The sequence below is a fragment of the Paramacrobiotus metropolitanus genome, unplaced genomic scaffold (genome assembly GCF_019649055.1).
Source record: "Paramacrobiotus metropolitanus isolate TYO unplaced genomic scaffold, Prichtersi_v1.0 Parri_scaffold0000038, whole genome shotgun sequence".
NCBI lineage: Eukaryota > Metazoa > Tardigrada > Eutardigrada > Parachela > Macrobiotidae > Paramacrobiotus > Paramacrobiotus metropolitanus.
The window spans coordinates 593,136-606,536 of NW_026570258.1; the positions used below are offsets into that span (position 1 = coordinate 593,136).

General features: G+C 43.5%; 2 protein-coding genes and 1 long non-coding RNA gene across 5 annotated transcripts; 2 read left to right on the forward strand and 1 right to left on the reverse strand.

Annotated features, from left to right (window-relative positions):
• Positions 1-288: 288 nt before the first annotated feature.
• Positions 289-2,414, forward strand: LOC129589968 (uncharacterized). 3 transcript variants are annotated; one of them, XR_008690674.1, is made up of 5 exons: positions 289-542; positions 1,213-1,251; positions 1,379-1,537; positions 1,635-1,776; positions 1,952-2,414. It is a non-coding gene; the product is annotated as an uncharacterized LOC129589968 (long non-coding RNA). The 3 variants fall into 3 exon arrangements; XR_008690675.1 differs by lacking the exon at positions 289-542 and having other exon boundaries at positions 910-1,251; positions 1,630-1,776; XR_008690673.1 differs by lacking the exon at positions 289-542 and having other exon boundaries at positions 910-1,251.
• Positions 961-5,712, reverse strand: LOC129589967 (uncharacterized). Its single transcript, XM_055484910.1, has 12 exons — positions 5,540-5,712; positions 5,224-5,475; positions 5,041-5,134; positions 4,501-4,821; positions 4,185-4,384; positions 3,685-4,037; positions 2,901-3,031; positions 2,741-2,830; positions 2,560-2,678; positions 1,898-2,259; positions 1,646-1,770; positions 961-1,564 (listed from the first exon to the last, which is right to left on the reverse strand). Exons 1-12 carry the CDS (start codon positions 5,652-5,654, stop codon positions 1,420-1,422), a joined length of 2,307 nt encoding a protein of 768 aa, XP_055340885.1. The 5' UTR covers positions 5,655-5,712; the 3' UTR covers positions 961-1,419.
• Positions 5,713-5,998: 286 nt separating this feature from the next.
• On the forward strand, positions 5,999-8,601 carry LOC129590044 (D(1) dopamine receptor-like). Its single transcript, XM_055485018.1, has 2 exons — positions 5,999-7,291; positions 7,722-8,601. Exons 1-2 carry the CDS (start codon positions 6,973-6,975, stop codon positions 8,387-8,389), a joined length of 987 nt encoding a protein of 328 aa, XP_055340993.1. The 5' UTR covers positions 5,999-6,972; the 3' UTR covers positions 8,390-8,601.
• Positions 8,602-13,401: the final 4,800 nt, after the last annotated feature.

The following is a 13,401-nucleotide window of genomic DNA, read 5'->3' on the forward strand; positions in this document are numbered from 1 at the left end:
ACCGCAACTTCCCTGAAAAGTGACCGGTTAACATTTATATTACCTTAGCTTTATACATATCTCTACAACTTTTTCCCAACAAACAAGTGATGTATATCAAGAGCAAAGGCGGGGTGATAGTGATCGTTGAGCTGGTTGTCGGGCGAATTTTGGTATACTGAGAAAAACATCGGTGTTTTCGGTTGCAGCCTCAAACGTTGCATTCTGTAACTGTCTGATTTCACGGCATGATCGCAGTTCTACACTTCGGTTAAATAAATCGGTTTCCTCACCCTGTGTGTGGACTTTGTGGTGGTTATCCCGTGCTTAATCTGGTTGCATGGCCAACCAAAATGGCACTGTACTGTAACGGAGGTCTTTTCCTTTTGAATAATTCCAGAAAACTCTAGTGTAGTTACAAGCAAAACCAGTTGAATAGACGAGCACCACGACTTAAGATATACGTAGATAGTATGATACAGTGTCTGCGTTCATTCATCCAAGGATATATTATTGTTTTTTTTTGCCACTATCGGCAGTTAAGGGAAGTGGCCCGGTACATGGTACCAAAATCGCGTACATGCCCGAAATCTTTCACTTTCGCGCACTCCCAAACCCTTTTTTCTTTTGTTTTATGACCTTCTGTAGTCAGATGACTTGTTTACACAGGCGAGAAAACCGTTTGTGCGCGCAACATCCGGTTCGGGAGTTATGGCTCTTAGAAAATTCCAAACAGTTTAAATGCATTCAGGTGTACCAAAAGTCTCATTATGGACCGATCTCATTCTAATTTTGCACGTAAATGCACATGGCCATGAAGATCGTTTTTACACCGATCCAGAGTTCCATGATTTTTTTCAAATTTTAAAACGAATTTAAAAATTTTTGAAATTCATTTTAAAATGTGAAAAACATGCTAGAACAGTGGATCGGTGTAAAAACGATCTTCATGGCCATATGTGCATTTACGTGCAAAATTTGAAGGAGATTGGTTCGTAATGAGACTTTTGGTACACCTGAATGCATTTAAACTTTTTGGAATTTTCTAAGAGCCATAACTCCCGAACCGGATGTTGCGCGTACAAACGGTTTTCACGCCTGTGTGTACAAATCATCTGGCTACAGAATGTCATAAAACAAGAGAAAAAAGGGTTTGGGAGTGCGCGAAAGTCAAATATTTCGTGCATGTACACGATTTTGGTACCATGTACCGGGCCACTTCCCTTAAAGCAGCTGAGCCACATTCCTCGGAACCGCTGTTGAAATTCACAAGTATACGAAGTTACAGTTTAGCAGTGACAGCCATATATATTTCGTTGAACGGTTGAAGAGAGCTGACGCTTAACCGAATACAGCACATTGAAAGGCGATTTGTATTTGTATTATGTCCATCTTTTAGATTTCGTGCTCGTGGATTCGGTAATCCAGCGTCCGACGAAATTAAGCACCAACAACAACGGCGGATGCATTGTTTCGCAAAAAACTACCCATCACTGAACGATCGGGGAAACGCCACAAATTCCAATATTTTCTGGAGCTCGTCTCTCGATGCGTCAGTGTAAAGTTAAACTCTTCCACCGTTTTCCTGTACATATTTATTCAATACAGTTACTTTTTCGTTTTCATGATAACGGGTTTCTTTTCTGCAAGGAAAGGCTATACATACCCCTCAGGTGTCATATAGTCATCGGAATGTCCGGTTAGCGTGATATTGAGAGAAAGGTCGTCGATGGTTAGCGGATTGGCTGCGGAGAAGGCGTTGCCAACGGCATGCAGGACAGCGTCGATATTCTAATGGTAAGTGAAACAAAACCAGTCAATAATTATTATGATGCCGGTCACGAAAGCCGGCATTTTGAGGAAGTACATAACAGGAATTTTGATTTCTGGACTCGATTCATCTAATAAATTTGATTACCAAATCTGGTCCATCGTGGGGTTGGCCGTTCTTGATGTTTTCTATCTTCATTAGGTGAAGAGAAAACGTCGAAGGCAACGGGCTGCGTTTGGGCGTCGATTGAGTAATGCACTGCTCAGGCGATTGGTTGTTCGCGCACGATGTGTTCTGGCAGCTAAATTTCATCATCACCACCGGCACATCGGAGAAACGTGAGGTCAACTTCATACTGCGGCAGATTTGGCTGTACATCAGTTTGCCAAAATGAGAACTGGGATCAACGAAACCTGGACCGTTATTAAAGATGGCAGATTCAGTCAGCTCAATGAAGAAATCGACGACGTTGCCCGTAAGATCTGGATTCCATATATGCACATCTTGATCTGGAAAACAGCCAGCATCTTTGCAGTATCACTTTAACACAGACCGGGTTATTTTTTACAACGCGCTGCTACAGTTTGCGTTCTAACCCATTTTCGTCATAAGTTGTAATTGAAAGATTAGCCAAGTAATTTTATGTTCAAAAAAGGCGCTTTCGTACGGTGTGAGAGTCAATATGACACACGTAGCGCGAAAACATAAACAAATGATTTAAAATTATTAACACCTGCACGATATGCATAGGTACAAACCCACTATGTTGCCCTCAAATTCTCAATACTGCACTAAGTTTTGCATCTTACCGGCCGATCGAAAACTGTTCACGTATTCCTTGATGGTATCCTCAAAAACCGGCAACAGTTGATAGTTCATCGGGGTAGTTGGGAACACGCGGAACGAATTGTTGGGCTCGTAAGCAGGTCTGCAATTTCGACACTCACTGGATAAAACCGCAGCTTTGGGTCCAGCCAATAGTCTTCTTACAGGGTACGAGGAAATCGCCATATATGTTCTATCCGTCCTCGGCGCAAGTTGGACACGGTGAAGGTCATGTCACAGCGGGTAAGTGTGTACCTGTTGTTAAATGAACACAAGGCCATTCAGACACAGACTAGAAAATCGAAACCGAAGTACCACAACATACCCTCGTAAGGTCTGGAAGTGAGCCAGTTGTGTGCGGTTAACGAGGCTGATGTGGTATTCTACACCGCTGAGGCTTAACGGATTGGCGTCGGCAAAATCCCTGGTCACATTGTATAGCACCGTTTCGTTGGACTGTAAACACAATAGCGATATCGGTTCACGGGAATGCGACTGATACAATGAACGCCATAAATGCCATAAATGTGGTTACACCGATAGCCGATAGCATATCATAGCGCTATCGGCTGCCTGTGTAACCACATTTGCGGCGTTATTGTACACCGTAATAGTAATGTACAGTTCCCGAGATCACATTCTTTTTCGCCGCGGATTATCGCTGTAAGCGCAACCGCATGATCTTCTTCGTACACACGGTATAATGTAGGGCAAAAAATGTTCTTCTCTGCTTTAACAAGTAGTGCTCAAATGACTGCTTCTCTGTTCGAACCCAATATCAGCGACTAATACTATAGAACAGCTTCTGTTACAGGCTGCTGATGCCTTCAATTACTTCCTACAAATTCTCTGAATCGTGGACCGATTGGCAAGTTCCTATTCTTCCAGCCCCCTTTTACGTACTAACATATTCGTACGCAGGTAAGACTTTACGAAGAGTACGGAGCATCGAAATACTTGTGGCGTAAAAACCGGTTGTCTGAGTGAAGACTGAAAACAGCGATTTCCTTGTGTTACTAAAGTACTCTGTAGATCTGGCAGGGCGTTTCATCGGAAAGGGAACACTGTGGTTAATTGTACGCTCGGCACTGCAAAATGCAAATCAATACCAGTGTCTCATTCGGCCGCAGAAGATAATGTAGAGCAAACGTAGGGCGTAGTGGACATGGCATGTCGTTGCGATCCCGTAATTTTCTCCCTTCTTTACAGTCCATGAGAAACTTCTCCGAGATGAGGTCAGGTTCTCCGGCGAGCCGTACGCGCGACAGCTTAGACAGCACACGATGTGCGATATATTTTGCGCCCTCCAGTCGTTTATAGATAGCGTCCGCGTACAGCATGCGCGAATCCAGATCGATATACTGCTGGTAACGATTAATCAGCCGAATAAAAAAATTGATAGCCGTCCCGTTGTCCACGTCGGGATTCCATAATGCCACCACAATGGACTGCGTCTGCTTATCTGTGAATTATAATATAATTTAATTTAACTTTGACTGTCGACTGTGGAGTATTGCGAATCGCTCAGCGTGAGCTAGATTGACCTTTACGTTTAGTATAAAACAGATGTTCTGAGTCTGAGAGTACCAGGGCTCAATTTGTGACTGACCTAATGCGGTTTCCAGTGTTTGAACTATCTGTCTCTGCAAATTTGGTAAATTTTGCAGGTTTACGGGTTCGGAATAGAATAAACGAAAGGACCAGTCAGGATCGGTTGTACGCAAGGGGGCATCCTTCTGATCGTTATTAGTTGACGACAGGCTGTCGGCTTTGGGTTTGATAAACACCTCCTCGCAATTCAACCTACGACTAGATTAGAATGTCCCCGTAATAAATATAAATTTGTAATACTAAACTCAAACGGCGCGCGAAAGCTTGTTACTAATTATGGAAATAAATGCTGCTGCTACTGCGAAAATGCGTACGTCGGCGAAAATCCTCCATCAAAGCGCGGTGCAGTAGGTTCAGCCCCAGTGGCTTCCGTTACGATCGGGATGTTGGTTCCGGCTTCTCCCAGATGTATATGACAGGCAGGAGGACTACTCCCAATCGCCGGTAATATGGGCAGTACCGTCTCATTGTACACGTTGACACCTTTTTCCTGCAGTTTCTGTTTGAGTTCATCCTTTGTCGGAGGAATCATTTTGCGGATCCGAATATTCGTTGTAGCCGGTCCCGCATTGGCTTTAGCTTGATGTGAATCGTTAGACATGACGACTGTATAAATTATCCGCGCTACCGATGACCTGCAACAATGCTAGCCATACATACGTGAGGTTATTTTTACCACCTAGGTACACCATGAAATCGTCTGCATTTTCATGGCCGTATAAATTTAAAAATCTTAATCGTACTATAATAACATCCGTTAGCAAATTGGTCTGCGGTGAAGAACGCGTTAATTTATTAACATGCTGCTTTAAGAATTCAGACGTTTGGAGGTTTGGTCAGAGGGGAAGACGTACCTTGATTTGGATGGTACAGCAGAATTCACAATCGACATTAATCGCACATGCGGCGCATCCGTAAGCACGCTGCTGGGACTACTGGTATACTGCTCTACAAGCACAAGAGCCATTTTCTAAAAGCTTTTCTGTTTATAAGTTCATGTCTTATTTCTGTTACATAACTAAGCAAGGTTCACTTACTGAACGCTTCCGCCCATGCATAATTGAGCGCGTCTTCTATCTGGGGAACCGAAAGATTCGTGGAGTAGATGGCCACTCCATGGAGGCCCATGTGGCGTGGTAATGGCAGCAGCCATTTAAACTCCTCCAGCCAGTAGATGTACTGCTGGTCCGATGGTGTGTCTTTCTGTTTCAGGTAAAACATGATGCTTAGCGACTGTTCATGCCCGTTTTCGAAATGCCGGTTAGGAAGAGAAAGAGCATCGCTGTTGGCTGCAACCAGCATATTTGGCAAATGCACCATCCAGCAACCAAACAAAACATAAGTTTAACTCACATAAGACAGGACGCGAAGAATTCTGTATGCCATTGGTTATGTGGACATGGCCCTGCACCTGTACTGCTAAGAACCACATACACACCGGCCATAATTGCAATAATGTTCCCGGCATGGTTGGTCTTGGGAATTTTTGCAAACTCTGAAATGTTCCCAACAAGTAATAGGCTAGTAATTTTACATGTTGGCCTTAATATGGGGAATTGTTACCGGTAGGATAACTGATGCGTATCGCGACTGAGTGCCTGGTGATAATGATCGCAGAACTTTAACCCCACCAGACTAACCTGGCTGTGAGAAACTCGAGCGTTCTCATGATTGCAATCGGACACGGTGCGCCCTCTTACTGCTCGATTTATCAGCGTGATAGCTTTTGTGCCAGTTAAATAGCTACATACATTACCATTTACTCTTATTTCACACATTGGCTGCATTGCCTAATGGCTACACTACCAACTATTATTATTTTGCGCAGATGCCGTGTAATTGAAATTGTATGTCAATTACGTGGGATATTTGCCAAAGAGACTAAGTAACCGCAAACTTTGAAGATACGAGCAAATCTGTATTGGATTGCAGTTCAATCTTCCGAGATTTTCCCCGCCGAGAATTGTTCCTCTTTAGTGCAAAAAAGGGTGCTGCTTCCGCATGTTTATGCACCCTCGTCGTCGTACAAACTTGAACGTTTTGATTTGCTTGTACAGATTTTTACGCGAACGGCCCATCCGTTTTATTTCCGAAAGAAGGGCATCGTGAGGGTTAATTCCAAGCGTGCAACGCTACCGGGAAGCCTACGCTTGTTCCTGGCTTGTATATTCATGTCCGATTGCCAATATTCAGTTTGTTACTATTACTGCACAATGCACGTCGTCTTTTCCTCTGCCGGCGGAATTATCCCTCTCATACACCTACCACCGTACGTCGAGTATCCCACGCAAAAACGTGGGATGTGTTATTAAAAGAGAAAATTAGACAGTGCAATGCCGGATGCCAGCATTCCCGGCACTTGTTCCGTTCTTCCCAACGCGAATAAAACGAGGATGATGGTGCAGCTGCACCCTTATAAGCTTAATATCATTGCGATTTTAACCGAACCCGTCCACATTCAGGATAGTTTTCAGGGAAATAATCTCTGCATGAACGCAAGCATTATGTTTTCGTCGCTTTCTAGCTTAATCTTCGTGTACCTACAGACAGCCGCACACGTGCGTCAATTTCGTTGACCGACTGTTTGTCCCACGCCTCCCATTCCGTCGTCAGGCTCCATTTTCATTCATATTTGACAGAAATGACAGTGGCTGCTTAGAAACACCATGTTCTGCACATCCCATGCAGTTAATTGCGTTCGGATGACCCTTGATAGATGAGTTAAATGGTGTACTGTTTTCTGACTTTCACTGCGGTAGAGTTTTTGTTCCGATATAAACTACGCAATGCCAAATCTTAGCTACAACACCTTGCTCAACCGTACCGATGTCTGGACCAATGGTTCGAGGTCAAACGATACCGTTACGCTTCTTCCTTTCGGCTGGATTTTTTCGGTGACAATCGGAGCATCCACCAATGCCGGTATCTTGGCCATGGTCCTCTTCGCCCAGCGTCACGTCTCCACGTTCAATGTCTACCTCATTAACCTGTTACTGGGAAATCTGTACCACAATGTACCACGCCCCTTAATGCTGCTTCTCATGACGTATATTAGCTCAATGCGGAGAAGTCACACGTGCTGCACGTTAATGCTATACTTTCAAGGTATGGTTGAAAACACGCTTCATACGTTGCTTATTTGGTTCTTTGTTTATGTGACTTTATTTTTAATTTGAAGTTCTTTTTATTTTAGCAATGGTTATAATTATTACTAAGATATAATAAGATTAAATTCTAATTCACTCATAATCAGATTTACGTGTAACTGGGGTTACAACTTTTTCTATTGAAATTAATTTTGTTAAAATACCACAAGGCAAAATAGATGAAAATGGAGATTTATCTAAATATTTAAAACCAAAAGCGTGAACGAAATTCATAGTAACTTATAGTACCTATTTGTTAATTGCTGACCTTTCAACCGATTTTGGTATAAAAAAGCTAAAACTTTTTTGACTTTTTTTACAACTCAAATTTCATTTCAAACCCTTTTAAAAGTGGCTCAAAACTATTTTAATTTGACCCCCTTTTCAAGGTTCGTCCATGACCGTGCTGAGTTTATCGCATCTGCTCATCACCATCAACCGGCTGTGGGCGGTGTTCTCCCCGTACTCATACCGTGCGAAGCATACGCGCCGTCTGGCCATCGGATTATGCATCGCCGTCTGGCTCAGCGCCAATACATCGCAGAATGCCGCGCTGATAATGGATGTGCTGTACTATCGCGAGAAGACACCCTTCCTGACCGGGCACTGTTACCTGCACAGTAAATCCATGAAGGAACTGACCGCGGTTAACTATACTGTATTTTGGATCGTACCCATGTTCGGGATACTGATCGGCTTCTGCGCTGTCTGGTATGTTCGACGACAATTTCTCCGCCGCATCGATGCAATGGTTCCATCTAGCCAGATGACCGATGCGCCGCACAGCCGCAGTGAAGCGGGAACTAAACCCTCCAAAAAGACCACAGATCGCAATATCTACCGGACGTACTTTTTCATGACTATGTGGACGATCGTGTGCTGGCTGCCCATCGCCGTAGCACAGGGTCTGGCGACCTTCAGCCCGGTGTCGCAACAAACGGCGGTCAACGTGTTCCAGGTGTCAGTGTTAATTTTTTACGTGGAGACCATCGTGGATCCGATTCTGCTTTTATGTGTTAATAGAGACTGGAAGATGCGCGTATGCCGGCGATTCTGAATACGCGAGTACTCGTAAACTGGATAGCTAAACAGTCTTATACTTTGTACGATTTGCTGCAAGACGGCATTTGGAACCTTTTGAAATGACAGGTGTTGTGAACGGCATCAAGTTGTAAACTGTAGCTGTTATTTGATTTTATTCCGAGATCTTCGATCTGCGCAGTCACCGCTTTATATACGTACTATTTAAAATCATGGCACGGACGATTGTATTTTTCTCTGATGATCATGATGTTTCCTCCAATATTAGCGAGTAAATGAATTAAAAATAATCCACCGGTGAATTTTTGGTGTTTGTCGCGACCGTGCTTACAGTCGCAAAACATGTTACGCTGCTTATTCGAATAATATCAGTTATAACAGCTGTAGATAATACACATTAAATAATTTTATTTTTCATGAAAAAATAGTAAAAACTGCGGACGCTGTATCATCGTGCTACATGCACGCGCAGCCACGTGGCATTGTGATTTGCGAAACTAAGGTGCTCAGTGTCTGTTTCTGCTTTTCCTGTGTAGCTTAATGGATTAACTGCTCCACGTTCAAATCACACGGGATTTATGTAAATGGCTATTAAGCTTACACCGCTGAGTTACATCCGCTATTTGAGGCGTGAAAATGTTTGTTTTAGCGTAAAACCGTAATACAGCGGCGCCCAGATCAAACAAGCTATGCAGCGGCTGTTTTCATTGTGCGGTTGTAATAGTGATTCCACAAACGTTTCCAAAAAGTTTGTATTCATGGCTAAAATCGTACTGAAACAAATCATGAACGCTTACACAAAAGATGCGCACTTCAACCGAAAGGTCATCAGTCGATGCTTAGACATATACGTCATCGTGTGGAATCTCTTACTAAAGATCAACGGAATTTGTCCTCTGTGGGCGAATTACAGCAAACAACCGGCATGGAATGCAATTTCTTCTCACTCTTGGATCGTAATATTAACACTCCTTAAGCTTCTGCACGTTGGCGCTATCGCGGTGCCGCTATTCTTCAGCAGCCTAAATGGGACTTTTGACGGTTTTATCGATAATGTTTGTCTGCGGCAAGGCGACATTATAACGCTGTTGTGTACACTCCTTATCGCTGTCAAATGGAGCAAGATCTGCGAAACAGTTTCCCGTATCCGGAACTACGAAGCGGAATACTTCACTAAATGGGAGCCACGTTTGTGTGTTATTTTGTTAGCTGTGACATTAACTTTGTTTTCCGTTTTTCTCTACCAAGTCGTCGGCTTGTTCGATCAACTGATTAAGCGCCTAGCGAGCGATGACATGCAGTTTGCGGCCAGTTATTACGGAATTCCGGTACTGCGCAGTCATTACATCCTGTACATATATACCGGCTTCGTACTGGTTCGTTCGTCACTGATCTTTTCGCTGTCGTCGCTGTTCGTAATGCTGTTTTTCACCATTGGCCAAATATTCGGCCGAATAAAGCAGCGTCTGTTAGCGGATAACGAAGCCACTCGACAACGAGTGATGCGCGATTACTTCGACATGTGCAACTTGGTCACAGCGTTGTCGGATCAGATTGGGATGTTTATCCTCTTGTCGTACATTCAGACGGTCATGTGGTTGGTGTGGAATATCAACAGTTTAGCCTCAAGGAGCTCCATGGTTCTACCCACGCAAGTGCAGATTTATACCACTTCCACTCTCTTGTTTCTTGCAGTTTTGGTTACCATCGCCATGATCCACGTACACGAACAAGTGTGTGCCCAGTACTAGTAGCCGTGTTCGAAAAAAGACATTTACCTTCAGTACGATATTTGTCGCATAGGAACGTTTTCGCTGCTATAAGTTTGCTAAATATACCGTGGTATTTCCGTAGCGTTATCAGTTTCTGTAGCGCACAGCTGATTAACAAAAGCAGATGACAGGAAACAGCGGTTCAATTTTATACTTTTATTTATTCAAACAACCATTTCCTGGACTTTTGAAGGCGTACTCGAGTCTCGAAATGCGTATTTCAGTAATAAGCTTCCTCGAAAATCATATTTACCAATTCGGTTCAAGGAATTACTTTTTCTGAGCAGAAGAGCACAAATTTTGTGTGTCGCATATTCATTCTGCAGTCATAAATAATATGGTAGAAGCGTTTGTGATGCGAGAACATCGAAGTAAGCTGCTGTCCAGATACAGTAGAAAATGACAATTACATACGGTGTTTTCTCCATCCAAAGCTAGAATCGCATAAATAATAATTTTGGATGTTTTTAAATTGCGTATTCCACATGTTTAGGCAAACATTTCTAAAGAAATTCGAGATCTAATCGACCGCGAACCAGCCGACAGCGACAAAGCTACGAGGATGTACGCGCATCTGTACCGCGTGACCTCGGATCCACCGGGATTCTCCCTGGCCGGGATCGTCCTCGTGGATCGCTCGTTTATTGCCACGGTAACACTACATTTAGCTGCATTTATTGACATTACACAACAAGCATTTCGGTTAAACTCGTCGAAGCGGCTTTGTATTAACAGGTCGTGGGTGTTTTGTTCTCCTATGGTACGTTTGTTCTGCAACTGAAAGAGAGTGGACCATCCAACACTAGTAGTGCCTTCGCAATACCACTAAACATATCTAAAACAAGCTAACATATGGAATTTTTAGATGACCATGATAATATCTGCGTTTTTCCGCCTTATTGGAGTTTTTCTAACGCAATTCTTCTACGGCGGTAAAAGAAATCGGAATAGGTATTCATAATATCTTTGCTGTATAAGCTGACCAGGCTGACAGTCTGACACTGGATCAAAGAAAAAAGTACTCGTACAACGACTTAACGTAACTGGATAAGGGAGAGGTGCTACATGTAGATTACAAATTATTTAGCATATGACCAATATTCTGGACCGTGAAACAGTAGAATTTGCAACAGAAGCATGAAACTCATCCAGTAATATTGCGCGTCATCGGGGCGTTGTTTCCGTAAGCACTCGATGAATCCAAACCATTTCCACCTCGGGATTCTTTCAACTGTAAGATGAAGGTGCCGTAGGAAAACAGAACTCCAACTATCTAAAATCAAGCCTTCATGTAAAACAGTCAGGTGTAAATTACGTTCATTCAACTTCATTGAAAGCAGAAACGGTGCAATATGATTACCGTGCCGATGAAGGATCGATTGATTAGGACAATACCGGCTAACGACAGGCCAGCGGGTTGACGGGTGACGCGGTAGAGATGACCAAGCAACTGCGCGCGTCTCTCGTGATCGCTTTCCTGATCGATCAACCGGTGCATCTCGTGGGACATATCCGCCTAAATTAACGTTGACAAACTCATTTGTGGATAACAAGAAGAATAATTTAATTCCATACTTCCTGGCTAAAATCCATAATCTGTGAAAACTTTCCAACGTTGTAGCTAATTCGTTTGGCACTCACCTGTTCATGCACATTAATCAGAGCCGCTGTTTCGATAATAACAACGTACAACAGGAATAGTACGCTTTGAATTTGCGCTCCCAGGGCAAGGATGTTGCTATCATTCCCCGCCAGATTGTTGATCAGCCACAAGACCCACAAGACGATTTGAAAGTAGAATAGCAGGAGAAAGCTTCCCAGCTCGTCCGATAAACGGAAGATCAGATCACACACATTCAAATGATCCTGCATGCGAGCGTTAGGAATGGCTTCATCTTTCCCCAGAGTCAGTCGGTTCTTGATGCGAAATGCCACCCGCCCGATGATGGAGAGCACTGCGAAACTCCACATGGCGATGTAATACGGTGCACCAATGTGTAGCGCTTGCAGTACATAAAGGAGGTATAGAGCAGCAGGTTCAGTTTCAAACACGGTGATCCCGTACGCCTTGGACCACATAGTGGCTTGGGTTCCCGCGGTCATTGCCAGCAAATCCTTCGCGAAGGAAATATTCTGATACAGAAAGATGGCCGCCCATATTACCAACGTCAGAGTAATTTGACTCGCCAATGACACCTCCCATTGGCTGCAGTACGGCGCTTCGTAGCAGCGGATCTGTTGCACGCAAACCGTTATGCGTTTCCAGTTCTTCGCGGCGAGAAAGGCCGACAAAACGGCAACTACATCGCCCTGCGTATAGCACAGATTTTGAATGAAGTTATCCACTGAGCCGGTTAATTTCTGGAGGAACAACGGAATTAAGATGGCGCCCAGGTGAACGATCTTAAGCACCGTAAAGGTCACCACCCAGGAATATGAAAGGATCGTCTGTGTAGTAGACGTGGGCGTTGCGTACAGCGGACACACTCCGGTTATCTTCAACGCTAACACCCAAAAACCCAGGACGAAACCCAAGAGGCGGCTGATGGCTTTTTTAACGGGATTTTTATTGTCAGCCAATGAGTGTTCTGTGGACTGTCGTGAACCGGATACGAAGCGACACAGCGGCGCCTTTCCGGGTAGGGCGTCGTTAAGCATCATATTCAGGGAAATCTGTATCTACTCCTTCATTTTGCCATAAATTACTGGATACAATGAGGAAAATATGTCATAATGTTCCTGAAGCGAAGGAGAGAGCGCGAGAAAAATGCTGTGTAATATGATTAAGTCAACATACAGCGTTGTACAAGGTAAAGTGAATGTAAACACGATGAATGTCGCACTACTGTGCAGCTGGGAATAAAATGCAGACGCTTCCTTTGGGATCGATTTCTAGAAGTCCAGAATCTGGTCGTGCGGATTGGTAAAAGATTGTGAGAATCAGCCAAATAAATAATCTCTAAGAACCGGTAAACGTTGCACGTTACTTTTTAGAGAAAAATCTATCTAATCCGAAATGGGCTAACAGAATCAGTTTGATGCGTGCCTTGCGACCAGTTCCGTTAGAAATTAAAATAGACTTCATGAAAACAGTTGCGCCATAAATCGAAAAAAGGTAACCAAACAGCGTAAAATTCTTACAATTTTTAGCAGCTTAGAAATTATTAGCAGAACTCGTTTCTAATCCAACAGAAATACTTCTCCTTAATGTAGAAAAAATCTCTGTTCGTAGGATACTTCAGGCGGCTTTCTAGTT

Excerpts from the sequence above, each read along its gene's own strand:
- LOC129590044 (XM_055485018.1), top strand. The coding sequence starts at position 6,973 with ATGCCAAATCTTAGCTACAACACCTTGCTCAACCGTACCGATGTCTGG. Across the intron at positions 7,292-7,721 it reads GTTAATGCTATACTTTCAAG|GTTCGTCCATGACCGTGCTG; the intron begins GTATGGTTGAAA and ends CCCCTTTTCAAG.
- LOC129589967 (XM_055484910.1), bottom strand. The coding sequence starts at position 5,654 with ATGCCGGGAACATTATTGCAATTATGGCCGGTGTGTATGTGGTTCTTA. Across the intron at positions 5,135-5,223 it reads TGCATGGGCGGAAGCGTTCA|AGCAGTATACCAGTAGTCCC; the intron begins GTAAGTGAACCT and ends TTGTGCTTGTAG. Across the intron at positions 2,679-2,740 it reads TGGCGATTTCCTCGTACCCT|ACCTGCTTACGAGCCCAACA; the intron begins GTAAGAAGACTA and ends TCGAAATTGCAG.